Below are 17,481 nucleotides of genomic sequence, written 5' to 3'. Positions count from 1 at the left end.
GATAGATGACTTATTGCAGGCGCAGAATTTTCTCTTTTATTTAGTTACTTTGTTGCTCTTCTTGATAGGAGTGTACTTGGTGTATGGCCTCATGATTTGGAGTTGATCTTTTTTTTTTTTTTTTCTTTTTTGAGATGGAGTCTGGCTCTGTTGCCAGGCTGGAGTGCAATGTCGTGATCTCGGTTCACTGCAACCTCCGCCTCCTGGGTTCAAGTGATTTCCCTGTCTCAGCCTCCCGAGTAGCTGGGACTACAGGCTCCCGCCACCACACCCGGCTAGTTTTTTTTTTGCATTTTTAGTATAGACGGGATTTCACCGTGTTAGCCAGGATGGTCTCGATCTCCTGACCTCATGATCTGCCTGCCTCAGCCTCCCAAAGTGCTAGGATTACAGGCGTGAGCCACTGTGCCCAGCCTAATTTTTGTATTTTTAGTAGACGTGGGATTTCACCATGTTGGCCAGGATGGTCTCGATCTCTTGACCTTGTGATCTGCCCACCTTGGCCTCCCAAAGTGCTGGGATTACAGGTGTGAGCCACCGCGCCCAGCCTGGCAGTGGTTGATCTTTAAGATTTTCTCTAGCCTTGGGAGTCTCTAAGACTGGACAGGCCATCAGGGTGAAACAAACTCTGATCTATGAAGTCCGGACTAGCTGGTGGGGCTGGGAGGTCGTGCCCTTGGTTCAACTCTCGTTCAGTTATCGACTAGCCAGTTTGCTGTTGCTATATTCCAATCCTGCAAGCATTTAACTGGTCGGAAGAGTCTACAAAGCAGCCCTGTTCATAGGATACAAGCTGTAAAACTGGGACTCCACTTCTGGTCTGTGTTCTGGGTGTGGGGGCTTTGTTATACATTGTCTTGTTCTTGCTTCATGGTCCTCCAGATTGTTTCATCAACTCCATGGAGTCAAGCTCATGGTTTGAAGTGGCTTTGTGAACCAAACACTGTCTCTGACTTAACCCACTCCTCCTCTTACCTTCCAGCGTGATGAGACGCTCCAGGATGGCTGTGATACTCACTTCTGCAAGGTCAATGAGAGAGGAGAGTACTTCTGGGAGAAGAGGGTCACAGGCTGCCCACCCTTTGATGAACACAAGTGTCTGGCTGAGGGAGTGAGTACTCATCCTCTTTACTGTCTCCATCTCTAAGAACACGATCCTTCTGAAGAGCGTTGATCCCAGCTCTGGCATAATATCCCAGTGTCTGAGGCAAATCTCTGGCCTCGTTGAAGAATCAGTGAGATTATGAAATCAAAGCCTATGGAGAGAGAAAATTCTCTGCAATATGGGATGTTTAAAAAAAATATTTTCCTTGAGGGAGGCTGAGTGTGTGATTCTTGAATAGGAAGATGTGAGATCAAACGGATTCTTAGTCTCCCTAGTAATGAAGATCCTGATGACTCATTTGGAAGAGAATTCAAAATAATCAAAATTGTTTCAGCCTGGTCAGGGAGGGTGGTCAAGCTGCTCACATTTATGATAGGAAAGCATAGTTTACATGTGGACACTTAAGCACAGGGCTGTGAGTTCAGAGCTAAACATTGGCCCGGAGTGACCCGAAAGCTGTCTATCTGTACTGTTTGTGTCTAACCTGCAACTTTGCTGTTTTCTTAGGGTAAAATTATGAAAATTCCGGGCACCTGCTGTGACACATGTGAGTACATTACTAATATCTTGTCCCTTGAAACCCATCAGAGCAGTCTAGGGGCTCTTTGCAGCTTGGTCCTTGAAACCCATTAGCAAGCCAATGACTGTTGTTTGCAGTAAGCTTTATTTCAGAAAGAGATTTCTTGACCACTGGTTCAGTCTTGCAGGGAGCAGCCTCCCCTCCTTGGATGTCATCAGACTGCCCTCTTGAACTCCCTTTTAGATGCCCGTGGAACAATCTCTTTCCCCTTTTCCTGCAAACTCCCTCCTGTCTCCAGCTTCTTACGTGCCTTTCCCCTCATAGGATCTTTGATTGCTCATAGTCCTATCCTGGGACAATATGTTCCCGCTCCAACCAAAGCTTCTTAAAGACAGGCACCTTGGATCTCTGATCATGACAAGAGTAGACTCTCAACACATGTCTATTCATGAGTGTGCTAAAGCTATCTCTAAGAGAAAGCTAAGCCACCAGCTGACTAACAACAGCCCACATGTGCCATGGGTGCTGGTCTAAGTTTATCACCCCCTCTTCACTCTGAGTCCTCTTGACCTTGTAGTTATGTCATACTGATTGGTTCTCATTACTCACAGCAGCGGCTTTGGAGATGAGACACAAATCTGCACATCAGACAGTGTTCTTCCCATACATGCTTGTGTTTATGAGCACAAATAACTTTCAGGATCCCAATGCTAATGCCATATTTTCTAAATATAGAATTACTTGCCTGGACTAATATTTTTTGTTTTAGGTTAGGGTTTTTTTTTTTTTTTTTGTCGTAGGTTCACAGGTGTGCATGGTTGTTTACACGTAGAGAAAGGAAGAGTGAAAACATGAATACCTTCCGTGTTCAGTCATTCATTCTTTTCTTGATGGCTTACTGTGACAGCCCCTGCTATTGCTGTAACCAAATCTCAGATTGAGGAAACACTCTGAAAGCATGTCTTTCTGTGATTCCCATTTGCATGGTTTAAGAATGCGAAGTCAGGAAACCATCAGAGAAGAAGAATTATCTCTAGGCACACACTGCACGTGGAATTTGGTTAAGAGACTATTACCTACAAAACCACCGCTAAGGGTCTTTGTTGGTCAACGCATTCAAGAGCCTTCGAGATTTTAATGAGGACAATATAAGCCAGGCTCAGAGATTTAAATCCACAGCAACCTAATATAGTATGTTGGCCTAAATGTGTTTTTTAAATTCATCCTCTTAATGTAATTGGCAGGCTTTCCCTGTACAATGAAGTTATCTGGAAATGGGGAGGCAGACTCACATGTAGTTAGGGTTGATGTAGATTTGGAGCCATCTAAGGAGAGAGAACTCCCAGTGTTCAGATTGGAATGGTGAGCTGGCATTACATTTTCGAATTCCCGGTGGGCCAAGTAGAGCTTCCGATCTGAATGCCACTAACCCCTGTGTGAAAGGAAAGCCATGTCAGCAACCTGAAGTCAGCAGTACCCAAAGAGAGGCCTTCACAAAGGTGCCTAGGGATCTTCTCGGTCCCCAGAGAGGCAGGGTATGCCTTTCTATCACCATGACTTTGCCTTTCCTCTTACCCCAAGGCAGGAATGAATAGATCGTAATTATACTTACGACTTCATTGCCCATTAGCTTCTGAATGTAGTTACAAGCACAAGAGGGTTGCTTTAGCCATTTGGTTTTCAGAGTCTACAATGATATAAAGATGAGTCTTACTCATTTTACATCACCATAGCACAGTGAATTTAGGCTCTTTCTGCAATTAAAATTGTGCCATTAAGTGAGTTAAGTCTAGCAGTAACTATATCTCTGCATATTTCAGGCCAGGAACAGCTGAGGTGAACCAGGATAACTGAATTCCCTCCTTGTGGCTGGCTTTGGTTATTTGGTTACTGTGAAAGGGACCTATTTCCAGCCCAGTGAGGACACTGGGGCTGAAGAGTGTTCTCTAGAACCCCAGCCAGTCCTCAAGTTTCACCTCTCACCTGTCCTGTAGGTGAGGAGCCCGAGTGCAGTGACATCACTGCCAGGCTGCAGTATGTCAAGGTGGGAAGCTGTAAGTCCGAAGTAGAGGTGGATATCCACTACTGCCAGGTAAGGGCTCTGCTTCAATACGGCCTGGGTGGGGAGGGCTGAGCCTCCGTGTTTGGATACCTGTCCTTAGTTACATTCTGGAAGGATCTGGAAAATTTGCAGGGAAGAGAAGGAAAACTGGAAGCATTTTTTTTTAAAGTAAATGTTTTATTGAAGTAACTGGGAATTTTTGACTCCAGGAAAAAAACAAAAACGGAGGAAAGACTCAACAAATCCCTTACAGAAAATGGAGAGTTACTTGTGCAAGATGGAGACCACAATTCTTGAAGATCAAACATATATAAAAATGTCCTGCATAAAACATGCATAATCAGGCATAAAACATTTTATGCATTAACATGCATAAAAATTGCAGCTAGAGGGATGTGGGTACGATATTACCATAGAGGAGAGGACATGTCAGACCTATGATCTTCCTTTACAAATTGCCTAGCTGTCCTGGGTGCTTCTGGGTGAGATCAGATCTGCCTCGCTTGGAGGGGTCAGGGAGAAAGCAGGCTGCCCCAGAGCCCTGCCTAGGCCAGGACTTCCCACCATTGTGAAGCTCCCATCTTCCTCTGCTTTCTTGCAGGGCAAATGTGCCAGCAAAGCCATGTACTCCATTGACATCAACGATGTGCAGGACCAGTGCTCCTGCTGCTCTCCAACACGGACGGAGCCCATGCAGGTGCCCCTGCACTGCACCAATGGCTCTGTTGTGTACCACGAGGTTCTCAATGCCATGCAGTGCGAATGTTCCCCCAGGAAGTGCAGCAAGTGAGGCTGCTGCAGCTGCATGGGTGCCTGCTGCTGCCTGCCTTGGCCTGACAGGCCAGAGTGCTGCCAGTCCTCTGCATGTTCTGCTCTTGTGCCTTTCTGGGCCCACAATAAAGGCTGAGCTCTTAGCTTGCAGAAGGCTGCTGGTGCACTGTGTCTTAGGGCTGAGATGGCAACGGTGGGCAGGGGCTGAGTTCTGAGACTGGTTCTGAGGAAGGAAGCACAGGCCACATCTGCAAGCCTCAGTGTCAGTGTGAGATACTGCCAACCTCTGGGGAGAAGTGATGTCTTTGCCTCCGGGGGTGGGAAAGGCCTAGTGTGGGATCGGCCTTTTCCGAAACGTAGCACGAAGTAAAAGGGATTTCCCAGGAACACTGGGTTCTCCGGTCTCTGCATGGAGGGGTTTCCAAACATAGCAGAGGGGTGGGTCCTGGAGCCAGGCTTCTGCTGAGATGGATAACTATTGTTGTCACGCGGCTGGCAGTGTGGAGAAGGTATCAGACCAGGTGTGCAAGGATTTCTCTTAGTCCATGGCTCACAGAGCTCCTGTGTACCCACAGTTGGCCCCTTTGAGGGGGAGAGGTGCTGAGGACTGACGGGGACCTGGCAGTAGTGTGGTCCCCCAGCTCAGCCTGAGGGCATGAGCCCCAGATTTGGAGGCAGACCTGGGCTCCACACATGGCCCTTGCTTAGCTGCATGGCCTCTAACAAGCCTCTTAGTCGTTCTCAGACTCAGTTTCCTCATTTGGAAAACAGGAATGTCAGTCTCACTCATAAGGTGGTGAGGATAAACCTCAGCCTAAAATACGGCCTGCAAGTCCTTAGGTAACTAAATTGCTCTATAATCATGTAAGAAGTGGCGAGAATAACTGGGGAAATCAAGGATTTTGGTGGGGAATAAGACTCTAATGTTAACAGCAGAGCATTAGGGATTTCCTTTGTTGTGAGGGCTGGACCAGCAGGGTTTCTTTCAGGCTTTATGCTTGATGCCAAGGCCCTACGTACTCCAGACATCCTTCAGTGGAAGGGGAAGTGGTGTAGATAACACCAAACATCATCCAGTCCCCAAAGCACTAACTGGTACTGTCCCTTGCAGTTACAGATGGTCTTTCCTTAAAATTTATGGAAGAGTTTTCATGTACGTGCTGGCAATATTGTGGGGACTCTTGCTGGAGAGAATGCCCATAAGACAGAAGGGGATGTCCTGGATTACAAGAATTTGATGAAGAATTGATTTTCATTCCAAATACTTTTGACACAGGAGAGACTCAGCTCATTGAAAGTACCGGATAATGGAGTCAAAAGGGACTTAGACATCTAGTCCACTGTCCATTCCTTTACAAGTGATGAAAGCAGCTCAGGGAACTCAAGTGACTTGCCAAAGGTCATAACTGCTGGGTGGCAGGACCGGGTTGGGAACCCAGGTGTCTTGACACATGGATAAGAACTCCCAGGCCATCCCATCAGAGCCACACAATCCCTGTTGCTTCCACTCTTTCCACACTGACATGGGGACCAGTGACTGCCGCATCCCTAAGTTTCTACCTCTTCTGTTATTGCCTGAGCTTAACCTTAAGAGAAGCCACATTACAGGAAAATGGCATAGATGATGCTGAGTAGTCTTGGTGGGAAGTTTAGTGGGGCAGAGGGGAGGAAGAGTGGACAGAAGTTTTATATAACTAAGGTTCAAAGGTTGCTGTCTCTCCATCCATCACCCCACTCCCAACTTTGGGTAGCCTCTAAGGTCTCTCTTGGTAGGAAACCAGATCCAGGGACAAGGAATTAACTGTCACTCTTCTGACTGATCGCCTAACACTCGAGCTGGGGACAGGGTGTTATTGGAGGCATCAGCTCCAGATAAATTCAGCAGGAAGGCTACCTCTGCAGCATAGGTTGTTGATTTTCCAGCTGCCTGTGTCTTGCTGGCTTGAACTTCTTGTGTTTACTGATACCACATTTTACCATCAAGAAAAAAACTGAATCAGAAAACTGCATGTTTTGATTATTTAAAAAAAAAATCCAAAACAATGGAAGGGAGCTGGGTAAAAAGGATGCAGGAAGAGAAACCGTTGGAGCTAGTGTGTGTGGAGCCAGTGTCTCGGCAGTCTTCCTTTATTTACAGGTATTCCAAAGGCACTGTCTGTACCTGGTTTCAGGGACCCTCTTTTTTACTTACCCTCAGACCAGGCAAGACAGAGCACCCCAAAGTGGATGTTTTAAGGAGAGTCTCAAGGAAGGAGTATACAGAGACTAAGAAACTGCTGGAGGGAAAGAAGAAAGGGAATGAATGTGAAGGAGCAGTGGTGACCATTTTTCAATCGTTTGGGAACTGAAAAGACATGAGAACCGTCCCTGGAAGTAGACAGGGAGAAAGGGGTTGTTAAGGATAGAAAGGAGCAGAATAGCAGAGTGTTACACCACAGACTCCAGGGCAGGCTGCCTGCTCTGGAATCCTGGGATCCTCTTAGAGCCAAGTTACTTGATATACTTTTTTTTTTTTTATACTTTAAGTTGTAGGGTACATGTGCACAACGTGCAGGTTTGTTACCTATGTATGCATGTGACATGTTAGTGAGCTGCACCCATTAACTCGTCATTTACATTAGGTATATCTCCTAATGCTATCCCTCCTCCCTCCCCCCTCCCCACAATAGGCCCCAGTGTGTGATGTTCCCCTTCCTGGGTCCAAGTGATCCCATTGTTCAGTTCCCACCTATGAGTGAGAACATGTGGTGTTTGGTTTTCTGTGCTTGTGATAGTTTGCTGAGAATCATGGTTTCCAGCTGCATCCATGTTGCTACAAAGGACACGAACTCATCCTTTTTTATGGCTGCATAGTATTCCATGGTGTATATGTGCCACATTTTCTTAATCCAGTCTGTCACTGATGGACATTTGGGTTGATTCCAAGTCTTTGCTATTGTGAATAGTGCCACAATAAACATACGTGTGCATGTGTCTTTATAGCAGCATGATTTACAATCCTTTGGGTATATACCCAGTAATGGGATGGCTGGGTCAAATGTTATTTCTAGTTCTAGATCCTTGAGGAATCACCATGCTGTTTTCCACAATGGTTGAACTAGTTTACAGTCCTACTAACAGTGTAAAAGTGTTCCTATTTCTCCACATCCTCTCCAGCACTTGTTGTTTCCTGACTTTTTAATGATTGCCATTCTAACTGGTGTGAGATGGTATCTCATTGTGGTTTTGATTTGCATTCCTCTGATGGCAAGTGATGAGCATTTTTTCATGTGTCTGTATGAATGTCTTCTTTTCATGTGGCTGTATGAATGTCTTGAGAAGTGTCTGTTCATATCCTTTGCCCACTTTTTGATGGTGGTGTTTTTTTCTTGTAAATTTGTTTGAGTTCTTTGTAGGTTCTGGATATTAGCCCTTTGTCAGATGAGTAGATTGCAAAAATTTTCTCCCATTCTGTAGGTTGCCTGTTCACTCTGATGGTAGTTTCTTTTGCTGTGCAGAGGCGCTTTAGTGTAATTAGATCCCATTTGTCAATTTTGGCTTTCGTTGCTGTTGCTTTTGGTGTTTTAGACATGAGGTCCTTGCCCATGCCTGTGTCCTGAATGGTATTACCTAGGTTTTCATCTAGAGTTTTTATGGTTTTAGGCCTAACATTTAAGTCTCTAATCCATCTTGAATTAATTTTCGTGTAAGGAGTAAGGAAAGGATCCAGTTTCAGCTTTCTACTTACATAACTAGCCAATTTTCCCAGCACCATTTATTAAATAGGGAATCCATTCCCCATTTTTTGTTTTTGTCAGGTTTGTCAAAGATGAGATGGCTGTAGATGTGTGGTATTATTTCTGAGGGCTCTGTTCTGTTCCATTGGTCTGTATATCTGTTTTGGTACCAGTACCATGCTGTTTTGGTTACTGTAGCCTTGTAGTGTAGTTTGAAGTCAGGTAGCGTGATGCCTCCAGCTTTGTTCTTTTGGCTTAGGATTGTCTTGGCAATGCAGGCTCTTTTTAGGTTCCATAAGAACTTTAAAGCAGTTTTTTCCAATTCTGTGAAGAAAGTCATTGGTAGCTTAATGGGGATGGCATTGAATCTATAAATTACCTTGGGCAGTATGGCCATTTTCACAATATTGATTCTTTCTATCCATGAGCATGGTGTGTTCTTCCATTTGTTTGTGTCCTCTTTTATTTCGCTGAGCAGTGGTTGGTAGTTCTCCTTGAAGAGGTCCTTTACATCCCTTGTAAGTTGGATTCCTAGGTATTTTATTCTCTTTGAAGCTATTGTGAATGGGAGTTCATTCATGATTTGGCTCTCTGTTTGTCTGTTATTGGTGTACAAGAATGCTTGTGATTTTTGCACATTGCTTTTGTATCCTGAGACTTTGCTGAAGTTGCTTATCAGCTTAAGGAGATTTTGGGCTGAGATGATGGGGTTTTCTAAATACACAATCATGTCATCTGCAAACAGGGACAATTTGACTTCTTCTTTTCCTAACTGAATACCCTTTATTTCTTTCTCTTGCCTGATTGCCCTAGCCAGAGCTTCCAACACTATGTTGAATAGGAGTGGTGAGAGAGGGCATCCCTGTCTTGTGCCAGTTTTCAAAGGGAATGCTTCCAGTTTTTGCCCATTCAGTATGATATTGGCTGTGGGTTTGTCATAAATAGCTCTCATTATTTTGAGATACGTTCCATCAGTACCAAATTTATTGAGAGTTTTTAGCATGAAGGGCTGTTGAATTTTGTCAAAGGCCTTTTCTACATCTATTGAGATAATCATGTGGTTTTCGTCTTTGGTTCTGTTTATATGCTGTATTACGTTTATTGATTTGCGTATGTTGAACCAGCCTTGCATCCTAGGGATGAAGCCCACTTGATCATGGTGGATAAGCTTTTTGATGTGCTGCTGGATTCGGTTTGCCAGTATTTTATTGAGGATTTTTGCATCGATGTTCATCAGGGATATTGGTCTAAAATTCTCTTTTTTTATTTTATCTCTGCCAGGCTTTGGTATGAGGATGATGTTGGCTTCATAAAATGAGTTAGGGGAGGATTCCTTTTCCATTGATTGGAATAGTTTCAGAAGGAATGGTACCAGCTCCTCCTTGTACCTCTGGTAGAATTTAGCTGTGAATCCATCTGGTCCTAGACTTTTTTTGGTTGGTAGGCTATTAATTATTGCCTCAATTTCAGAGCCTGCTAATGGTCTATTCAGGGATTCAGTTTCTTCCTGGTTTAGTGTTATGAGAGTGTAAGTGTCCAGGAAATTATCCATTTATTCTAAGTTTTCTAGTTTATTTGCATAGAGGTGTTTGTACTATTCTCTGATGGTAGTTGGTATTTCTGTGCGGTCGGTGGTGATATCCCCTTTATCATTTTTTATTGCGTCTATTTGATTCTTCTCTTTTCTTCTTTGTCTTGCTAGCAGTCTATCAATTTTGTTGGTCTTTTCAAAAAACCAGCTCCTGGATTCATTGATTTCTTTGGAGGATTTTTTTGTGTGTCTGTCTCCTTCAGTTCTATTCTGATCTTAGTTATTTCTTGCCTTCTGCTAGCTTTTGAATGTGTTTGCTCTTGCTTCTCTATTTCTTTTAATTATGATGTTAGGGTGTCAATTTTAGATCTTTCCTGCTTTCTCTTGTGGGTATTTAGTGCTATAAATTTCCCTCTACACACTGCTTTAAATGTGTCCCAGAGATTCTGGTATGTTGTATCTTTGTTCTCATTGGTTTCAAAGAACATCTTTATTTCTGCCTTCATTTTGTTATGTACCCAGTAGTCATTCAGGAGCAGGTTGTTCAGTTTCCATGTAGGCGAGTGGTTTTGATTGAGTTTCTTAGTCCTGAGTTCTAGTTTTTTGCACTATGGTCTGAGAGACAGTTTGTTATAATTACTGTTCTTTTACATTTGCTGAGGAGTGCTTTACTTCCAACTATGTGGTCAATTTTAGAATAAGTGCGATGTGCTGAGAAGAAAGTATATTCTGTTGATTTGGGGTGGAGAGTTCTGTAGATGTCTATTAGGTCTGCTTGGTGCAGAGGTGAGTTCAATTCCTGGATATCCTTGTTAACTTTCTGTCTCATTGATCTGTCTAATGTTGACAGTGGGGTGTTAAAGTTTCCCATTATTATTGTATGGGAGGCTAAGTCTCTTTGTAGGTCTCTAAGTACTTGCTTTATGAATCTGGGTACTCCTGTATTGGGTGCATTTGTATTTAGGATAGTTAGCTCTTCCTGATGAATTGATCCCTTTACCATTATGTAATGGCCTTCTTTGTCTCTTTTGATCTTTGATGGTTTAAAGTCTGTTTAATCAGAGACTAGTATTACAACCCCTGCTTTTTTTTGTTCTCCATTTGCTTGGTAGATCTTCCTCCATCCCTTTATTTTGAGCCTATATGTATCTCTGCATGTGAGATGGGTCTCCTCAATACAACAAACTGATGGGTCTTGACTCTTTATCCAATCTGGCAGTCTGTTTCTTTTAATTGGACCATTTAGTCCATATACATTTAAGGTTAATATTGTTATGTGTGAACTTGATCCTGTCATTATGATATTAGCTGGTTATTTTGCTCGTTAGTTGATGCAGTTTCTTCCTGACATCAATGGACTTTACATTTTGGCATGTTTTTGCAATGGCTGGTACCGGTTGTTCCCTTGAATGTTTAGTGCTTCCTTCAGAATCTCTTGTAGGGCAGGCCTGGTGGTGACAAAATCTCTAAGCATTTGCTTGTCTGTAAAGGATTTTATTTCTCCTTCACTTATGAAACTTAGTTTGGCTGGATATGAAATTCTGGGTTGAAAATTATTTTCTTTAAGAATGTTGAATATTGGCCCCCACTCTCTTCTGGCTTGTAGAGTTTCTGCCAAGAGATCTGCTGTTAGTCTGATGGGCTTCCCTTTGTGGGTAACCCGACCTTTCTCTCTGGCTGCCCTTAACATTTTTTCCTTCATTTCAACTTTGATGAATCTGACAATTGTGTGTTTTGCAGTTGCTCTTCTCGAGGAGTATCTTTGTGGCGTTCTCTGTATTTCCTGAATTTGAATGTTGGCCTGCCTTACTAGGTTGGGGAAGTTCTCCTGGATGATATCCTGCAGAGTATTTTCCAACTTGGTTCCATTTTCCCTGTCACTTTCAGGCACACCAATCAGACGTAGATTTGGTCTTTTCACATAAACACAATCCCATATTTCTTGGAGGTTTTGTTCATTTCTTTTTACTCTTGTTTCTCTACACTTCTCTTCTCGCTTCATTTCATTCATTTGATCTTCAATCACTGATAACTCTTTCTTCCATTTGATCGAGTCGGTTACTGAAGCTTGTGCATTTGTCACGTAGTTCTTGTGTCATGGTTTTCATCTCCATCAGTTCATTTATGGACTTCTCTGCATTGATTATTCTAGTTATCCATTCATCCAATCTTTTTTCAAGGTTTTTAGTTTCTTTGCACTGGGTACGTAGTTCCTCCTTTAGCTCTGAGACGTTTGCTTGACTGAAGCCTTCTCTCAACTCATCAAAGTCATTCTCCGTCCAGCTTTGTTCTGTTACTGGTGATGAGCTGCGTTCCTTTGGAGGGGGAGATGCGCTCTGATTTTTGAATTTCCAGCTTTTCTGCACTGCTTTTTCCCTATCTTCGTGGTTTTATCTGCCTTTGGTCTTTGATGATGATGATGTACTGATGGGGTTTTGGTGTGGGTGTCCTTTCTGTTTGTTAGTTTTCCTTCTAACAGTCAGGACCCTCAGCTGCAGGTCTGTTGGAGTTTGCTTGAGGTCCACTCCAGACCCTGTTTGCCTGGGTATCAGCAGCGGAGGCTGCAGAAGATAGAATATTGCTGAACAGCGAGTGTTGCTGTCTGATTCTTGCTCTGGAAGCTTCGTCTCAGGGTTGTACCCAGCCGTGTGAGGTGTGAGGTTTCAGTCTGCACCTACTGGGGGATGTCTCCCAGTTAGGCTACTCAGGGGTCAGGTACCCACTTGAGCAGGCAGTCTGTCCTCAGATCTCAACCTCTGTGCTCGGAGAACCACTGCTCTCTTTGAAGCTGTCAGAGAGGGACTTTTACATCTGCAGAGGTTTCTGCTGCTTTTTGTTTAGCTATACCCTGTCCCTAGAGGTGGAGTCTACAGAGGCAGGCAGGCCTCCTTGAGCTGTGGTGGGCTCCACCCAGTTCGAGCTTCCCTGTGGCTTTGTGTACCTACTTAAGCCTCAGCAATGGTGGGTGCCCCTCCCCCAGCCTTACTGCTGCCTTGTGGTTAGATCTCAGAGGGCTGTGCTAGCAATGAGGGAGGCTCTGTGGGCGTGGGATTCTCCAGGCCAGGTGTGGGATATCTCCTGGTGTGCCGTTTGCTAAGACCCTTGGTAAAGTGCAGTATTAGGGTGGGAGTTACCCAATTTTCCAGGTGTTGTGTGTCTCAATTTCCCTGGGCTAGGAAAAGGAATTCCCTTCCCCCTTGCGCTTCCCAGGTGAGGCGATGCCTCGCCCTGCTTCAGCTCTTGCTAGTCAGGCTGCACCCATGGACCAGCATGGACTGTCCGACACGCCCCAGTGAGATGAACCCGGTACCTCAGTTGAAAATGCAGAAATCACCTGTCTTCTGTGTTGCTCACGCTGAGAACTGGAGGCTGGAGCTGTTCCTATTCGTCCATCTTGGGTGCCCCCCCGCCCACTTTTTTTTTCATTACTTGACATTTAACACTGCAGTCCTCTCATCTGTAAAATGGGCACACTGCAGTGATTGCCTTATATACTTATTGTTAGGATTAAAATGACTACTGTAGGGAAAGCATTGAGAAGGGTGTTGGGCGGAGAGGAAGTCCTGTAGAAGCATTAGCTGGTAGTACTTGCAGTGGGTGGAATAAAGCCCTGGGTTGGGACTTAACATCTTGTGGTTTTCCTTCTGCTCTGCCCTCGACTGTACTGCCCCAGGTTCCTTCTCTATAAAGTGGAATCTATCATGACCAGCCTACCTTATCAATGTAGGAGAGAAAATCTTCATGCCTGAAGGTCAGTGATCACAAATGGCATACTTGTGCTTCTTTATTTTGGGGGTCCACGGTGTTAATGAACTTGTTTTACTTCTGGGCATCTTGGAGTTGCAGATTCCATCATGCAGAATGGCCCTTTGGAGGTTTTCCCTCCCATGCCCTTGCCCAGGTACCTGAACTGTCCTGGGGAGATGGCACTCCTCTTGCCCTCTGGGGATGGAGCTTCCATAATCTATGCCCTCAACCCTCCTTAACCCTCCTAGTGTCTCATGGGAGAGCTCTTATAAAACGGACCCCTCCTGCTCCCTCTAGCAGCCCCTCTTTCTGTTCTGCGGTCGCATGTGCACCTATTCCCTGCCTCTTCCTTTTGTCCTGCTTAACCTAGGGGAAGGTGAGGACAGCTGGTCTCCACCTACTGTGAAGACAGGTGTGGGGGGATCCGCCGTCCAGGGGCTCGCCCCCCACTCCTGCCCCAGGGCTGACCCCTGGACAGTGGATGACTCTTTAGGGCGGCGGGAAGGAGGCTTTGCTGGCGGGATTGGAAACTAATCAGCCAGACAGTTCATGAGATAATCCGGCTGAATTTTTACACTTGAAGCAGGTTGTGGGGCGTCGCCCCGGGCTTGGGGGAGCAGGGAGCGATTACTGTCTCGCTTCTCAGCCCCACGGACCCGAGTGTGTCCTGGACTCAACCCGGCTGCGGGACCGCGCTCCTTTCTTGACGCCCGGCTGGCAGCGCCCGGGCGCCCAGGGCGCAGCGGGGAGGAGGGATGGGGGAGGAGGAGGCAGCAGCCGGCGAGGGGCGGACGCGCCGGGACGGAGCTGAGCGCGATGGAATTAGCCCCGCGGCGGCATAAGCCTGCCCAGAAGCGCGCGGCCGCAGGCCGGCGGGGTCTGCGTCCACACCATGGCTACTCCCGGGCCGCGCGGTGAGTCTCCCGGCTGGACCCTGGTCCTGGTTTCTGACAGGTGGTAGGAGGGAGGGAGTGAAGGAGGTGGCATCCGAACTCCCACCCTTTGGGATTAGTGACCCCCAAGGGAGCCTGGGCAGGGTGGTACGCGAAGTTGACCCTGTTTTCCCAGGATAGGGACTCTGCGGGACGTCTATGTAATTTCCGAGACTTTTTTTTTTTTTTTTTTTAAATCAAGGTGAGGGAAGGTAGGACAACAGAGGTGTGGGGCGGCCGCTTCTCTGTGACTGGTTACCAATCCCCACCTCTGTGATGTTGCCTCTCGTTGTTACAAGTCCTGGGGATGCTTAGCCTACAGCATCTGTGGGTGAGTGAAAAATAAGTAAGCAGCTGGAGTGGGTTTAACTTGGCAACAGTCCACTGAGAACAGAACATATTTGACTTTGGCATCCCTGGAGTGGCCTCTCAGTTTCGGAAGTGTCTTCCGGTATCTTACCCGAAAGCAGGATTCCAAGATCAGTCATTTACACCCCAGACTGCAGGGAAACACAGCTATACCTTCCTCGGGGACTTTTCTTAGAAGAAAAGCAAATTGAGGTTGGAGTATGGAGAGGGAAGACATTATTTTACTGCTTTTGGGCAGGACTGACTTTGCCTGGGACGGGAACTTTGTCGGGTGTTGTGTTTCTGGTAATTCTTGAGAGAGGCATAAAGAGGGATGTGCTCGCTGCTTTGGCATGAACAATGAGCCGAGTGGACTGGGAGGTGGTGTCAGTCACAGTCCTGATACTTTGTGAGCAGACGTGGAGAAATACCACCCCGGGACCATGTGGAACCTCGTCTGGGACAGAAGGTCCCACTGAGCAAGGTCAGATCTCAGCCCAAAGGCAGGTGGCAGGTAGAGGGAGGATCTTAGACAAGGTGAAGGTGCTTCCAGTGGACTGTGGTCCTCTTGACCCTCCACCTGCCTGGCTTTTGTCCTTGGGACCTGGCATCAGAGCCCCTGCCCAGTAGCTCTGTCACCCTGGCTCAGCTGCTGGGCATCCAGGGCTCATTTGCTCCTCTCAGTGTGTCTTGAAGTGCACCCATCATTTCCGGAGCCAATTACCTGATTCTTTCCTTTCAAGCAACTGCTTCTGCTCTCTGAGTTGCCGCTATGTAGTTACCAGAGCCACTCTGCTGGTTGATTGTAGAGGCTGTGTGAGGGGTAAAGGTGGGATCCAAACACACACCTCAAGTTCTAGTCGAGTTTCCAGGTGTGCCATCTTTTCATCTTCCATTGTGGGGCAAGGCTGCAAGGTGAGAGGCTTTTGGGCCTACTGTGGACTGTGTCTATAATTTTCTGTAACAGACCTAATTTTCTGGAAAGTACCCGCTCTGTGGGCCCTTTCTGTGGGCTGAGAGAATCCCATCCCACCCTATGCATGACATTACTAGAACACATGCATAGCAGGTATTGGGCTGCTAGGGAGGGCATCATTGCCTCCAGTACACAATAGAATCCATCTGTATTTGTTTAAAATTTGTTTTTAAAATTTCAGTAGTTTTTAGGGTACAGGGTTTTGTTTTTGGTTATATGGGTAAGTTCCTTGGTGGTGAATTCTTGAGATTTTAATGCACCCGTCACCCAAGCAGTGTACATTGTACCCAATATGTAATCTTTTATCCCTTACCCCTCCTCCCAATCTTACCTGCTGAGTCCCCAAAGTCCATGATATCATTCTTATGTCTTTGCATCCTCATAGCTTAGCTCCCACTTATGAGTGAGAACATACGGTATTTAGTTACCCATTCCTGAGTTACTTAGAATAATGGCCTCTAGCTCCATCCAATTTGCTGCAAAAGACTTACTTTGTTTCTTTTTGTGACTGAGTAGTATTCCATACACATACATACACACACGCACACACAAACACACCCCCCCCACATTTTCTGTATCCACTCGTTGGTTAATGGGCACTTAAGTTGGTTCCCTATCTTTGCAATTGTAAATTGAGCTGCTATAAACATACATGTGCATGTGTCTTTTTTATATAGTGACTTCATTTTCTTTGGGTAGATACCCAGTAGTGGGATTGCTGGATCTAGTGGTAGTTCTACTTTTAGTTCTTTAAAGACTCTCCATACTGTTTTCCATAGTGGTTGTACTAGTTTACATTCTCACCAGCAGTGTAAAAGTGTTCCCTTTTCATCACATCCATGCCAGCATCTATTAAAATTTTTGACTTTTTAGTTACAGCCATTCTTGCAGGAGTAAGGTGGGGTATCTCATTGTGGTTTTAATTTGCATTTCCATGATGGAGTAGTGATGCTGAACATTTTTTCATGTTTGTTGGCTGTTTATATATCTTCTTTGGAGAAATGTCTGTTCTCCATAACTAAGTAACTAAGTGGTTAGCGAAGGCCTCTCTTAGGAGATGAATTTGAACAGAGATTGCATTAAATGAAGGAACAAGCCTTGCAGATATCTGGAGAATTATCTAGCAAAGGAAGTAAAGGCAAAAGAACCCATGGCAAGGAGATGCTTGGGTTGTGGAGGAATAGTGTGGGGAAGCTAAGGGCTACAGCAGAGGGATCAAGAGGGAGAGAGGTAAGAGCCAGCCAGGTCGTGTGGGTCTTGTGGCTCAGGCCATGTGTTCCTGGCATTCAAAGGGAAACTGAAGACAGTAAGTAACATGGCTCTCAATATCTAATAAAAGGAGACTGGTTTATCTGCACTAAAATATCATGAGTTCATGGTGATATTGATGTAAGACATTGCCCAACATAATGAGCTGTATTTTCGTTAGTAGGTTTTTAAAATGAGTATTATTTATCACGTGGGCATTTATCGTATTGGTTTTAATTTTAAAAGAGGGATGTTTTTGCTTTAGTCTTTTCTGGTCCATTCTACCCCATTACACTTTAAAAAATGCTATTTGAAAACCATGAAATGTATATCATAACGAATTAAGTTAAACCTGTAATCCTAAAAGTAGTGACTTAGTCATAGGGAACTCTCAATGGCTAATAGTCCATTTGGAGCAGTGACTGGGAGTCTCTTTTTCCTTCCCTGTGTAAGAAAGGGATTCGCGGCACTCCCTCAGGAAGAGTTCTTAATCGCACTTCCGTTTGTTACCCTTTCCTTCAGCCT

General features: G+C 45.2%; 1 protein-coding gene across 2 annotated transcripts in view; it reads left to right on the top strand.

Annotated features, from left to right (window-relative positions):
* Positions 1-4,608, top strand: part of VWF (von Willebrand factor) — a 186,831-nt gene extending 182,223 nt beyond the window's left edge. For both annotated transcript variants that reach the window (XM_050747383.1, XM_050747385.1), the window contains exons 49-52: positions 983-1,111; positions 1,613-1,652; positions 3,620-3,717; positions 4,289-4,608. In XM_050747383.1, coding sequence (XP_050603340.1) covers positions 983-1,111; positions 1,613-1,652; positions 3,620-3,717; positions 4,289-4,477 — 456 coding nt within the window. In that variant the 3' untranslated portion in view covers positions 4,478-4,608. The remainder of the gene's footprint in view (positions 1-982; positions 1,112-1,612; positions 1,653-3,619; positions 3,718-4,288) is intronic.
* Positions 4,609-17,481: the final 12,873 nt, after the last annotated feature.

The sequence above is a fragment of the Macaca thibetana genome, chromosome 11 (genome assembly GCF_024542745.1).
Source record: "Macaca thibetana thibetana isolate TM-01 chromosome 11, ASM2454274v1, whole genome shotgun sequence".
NCBI classification, from domain to species: domain Eukaryota; kingdom Metazoa; phylum Chordata; class Mammalia; order Primates; family Cercopithecidae; genus Macaca; species Macaca thibetana.
The sequence above is the reverse complement of the archived record's forward strand: the minus strand, read 5'-3'. Positions and strand labels throughout refer to the sequence as shown.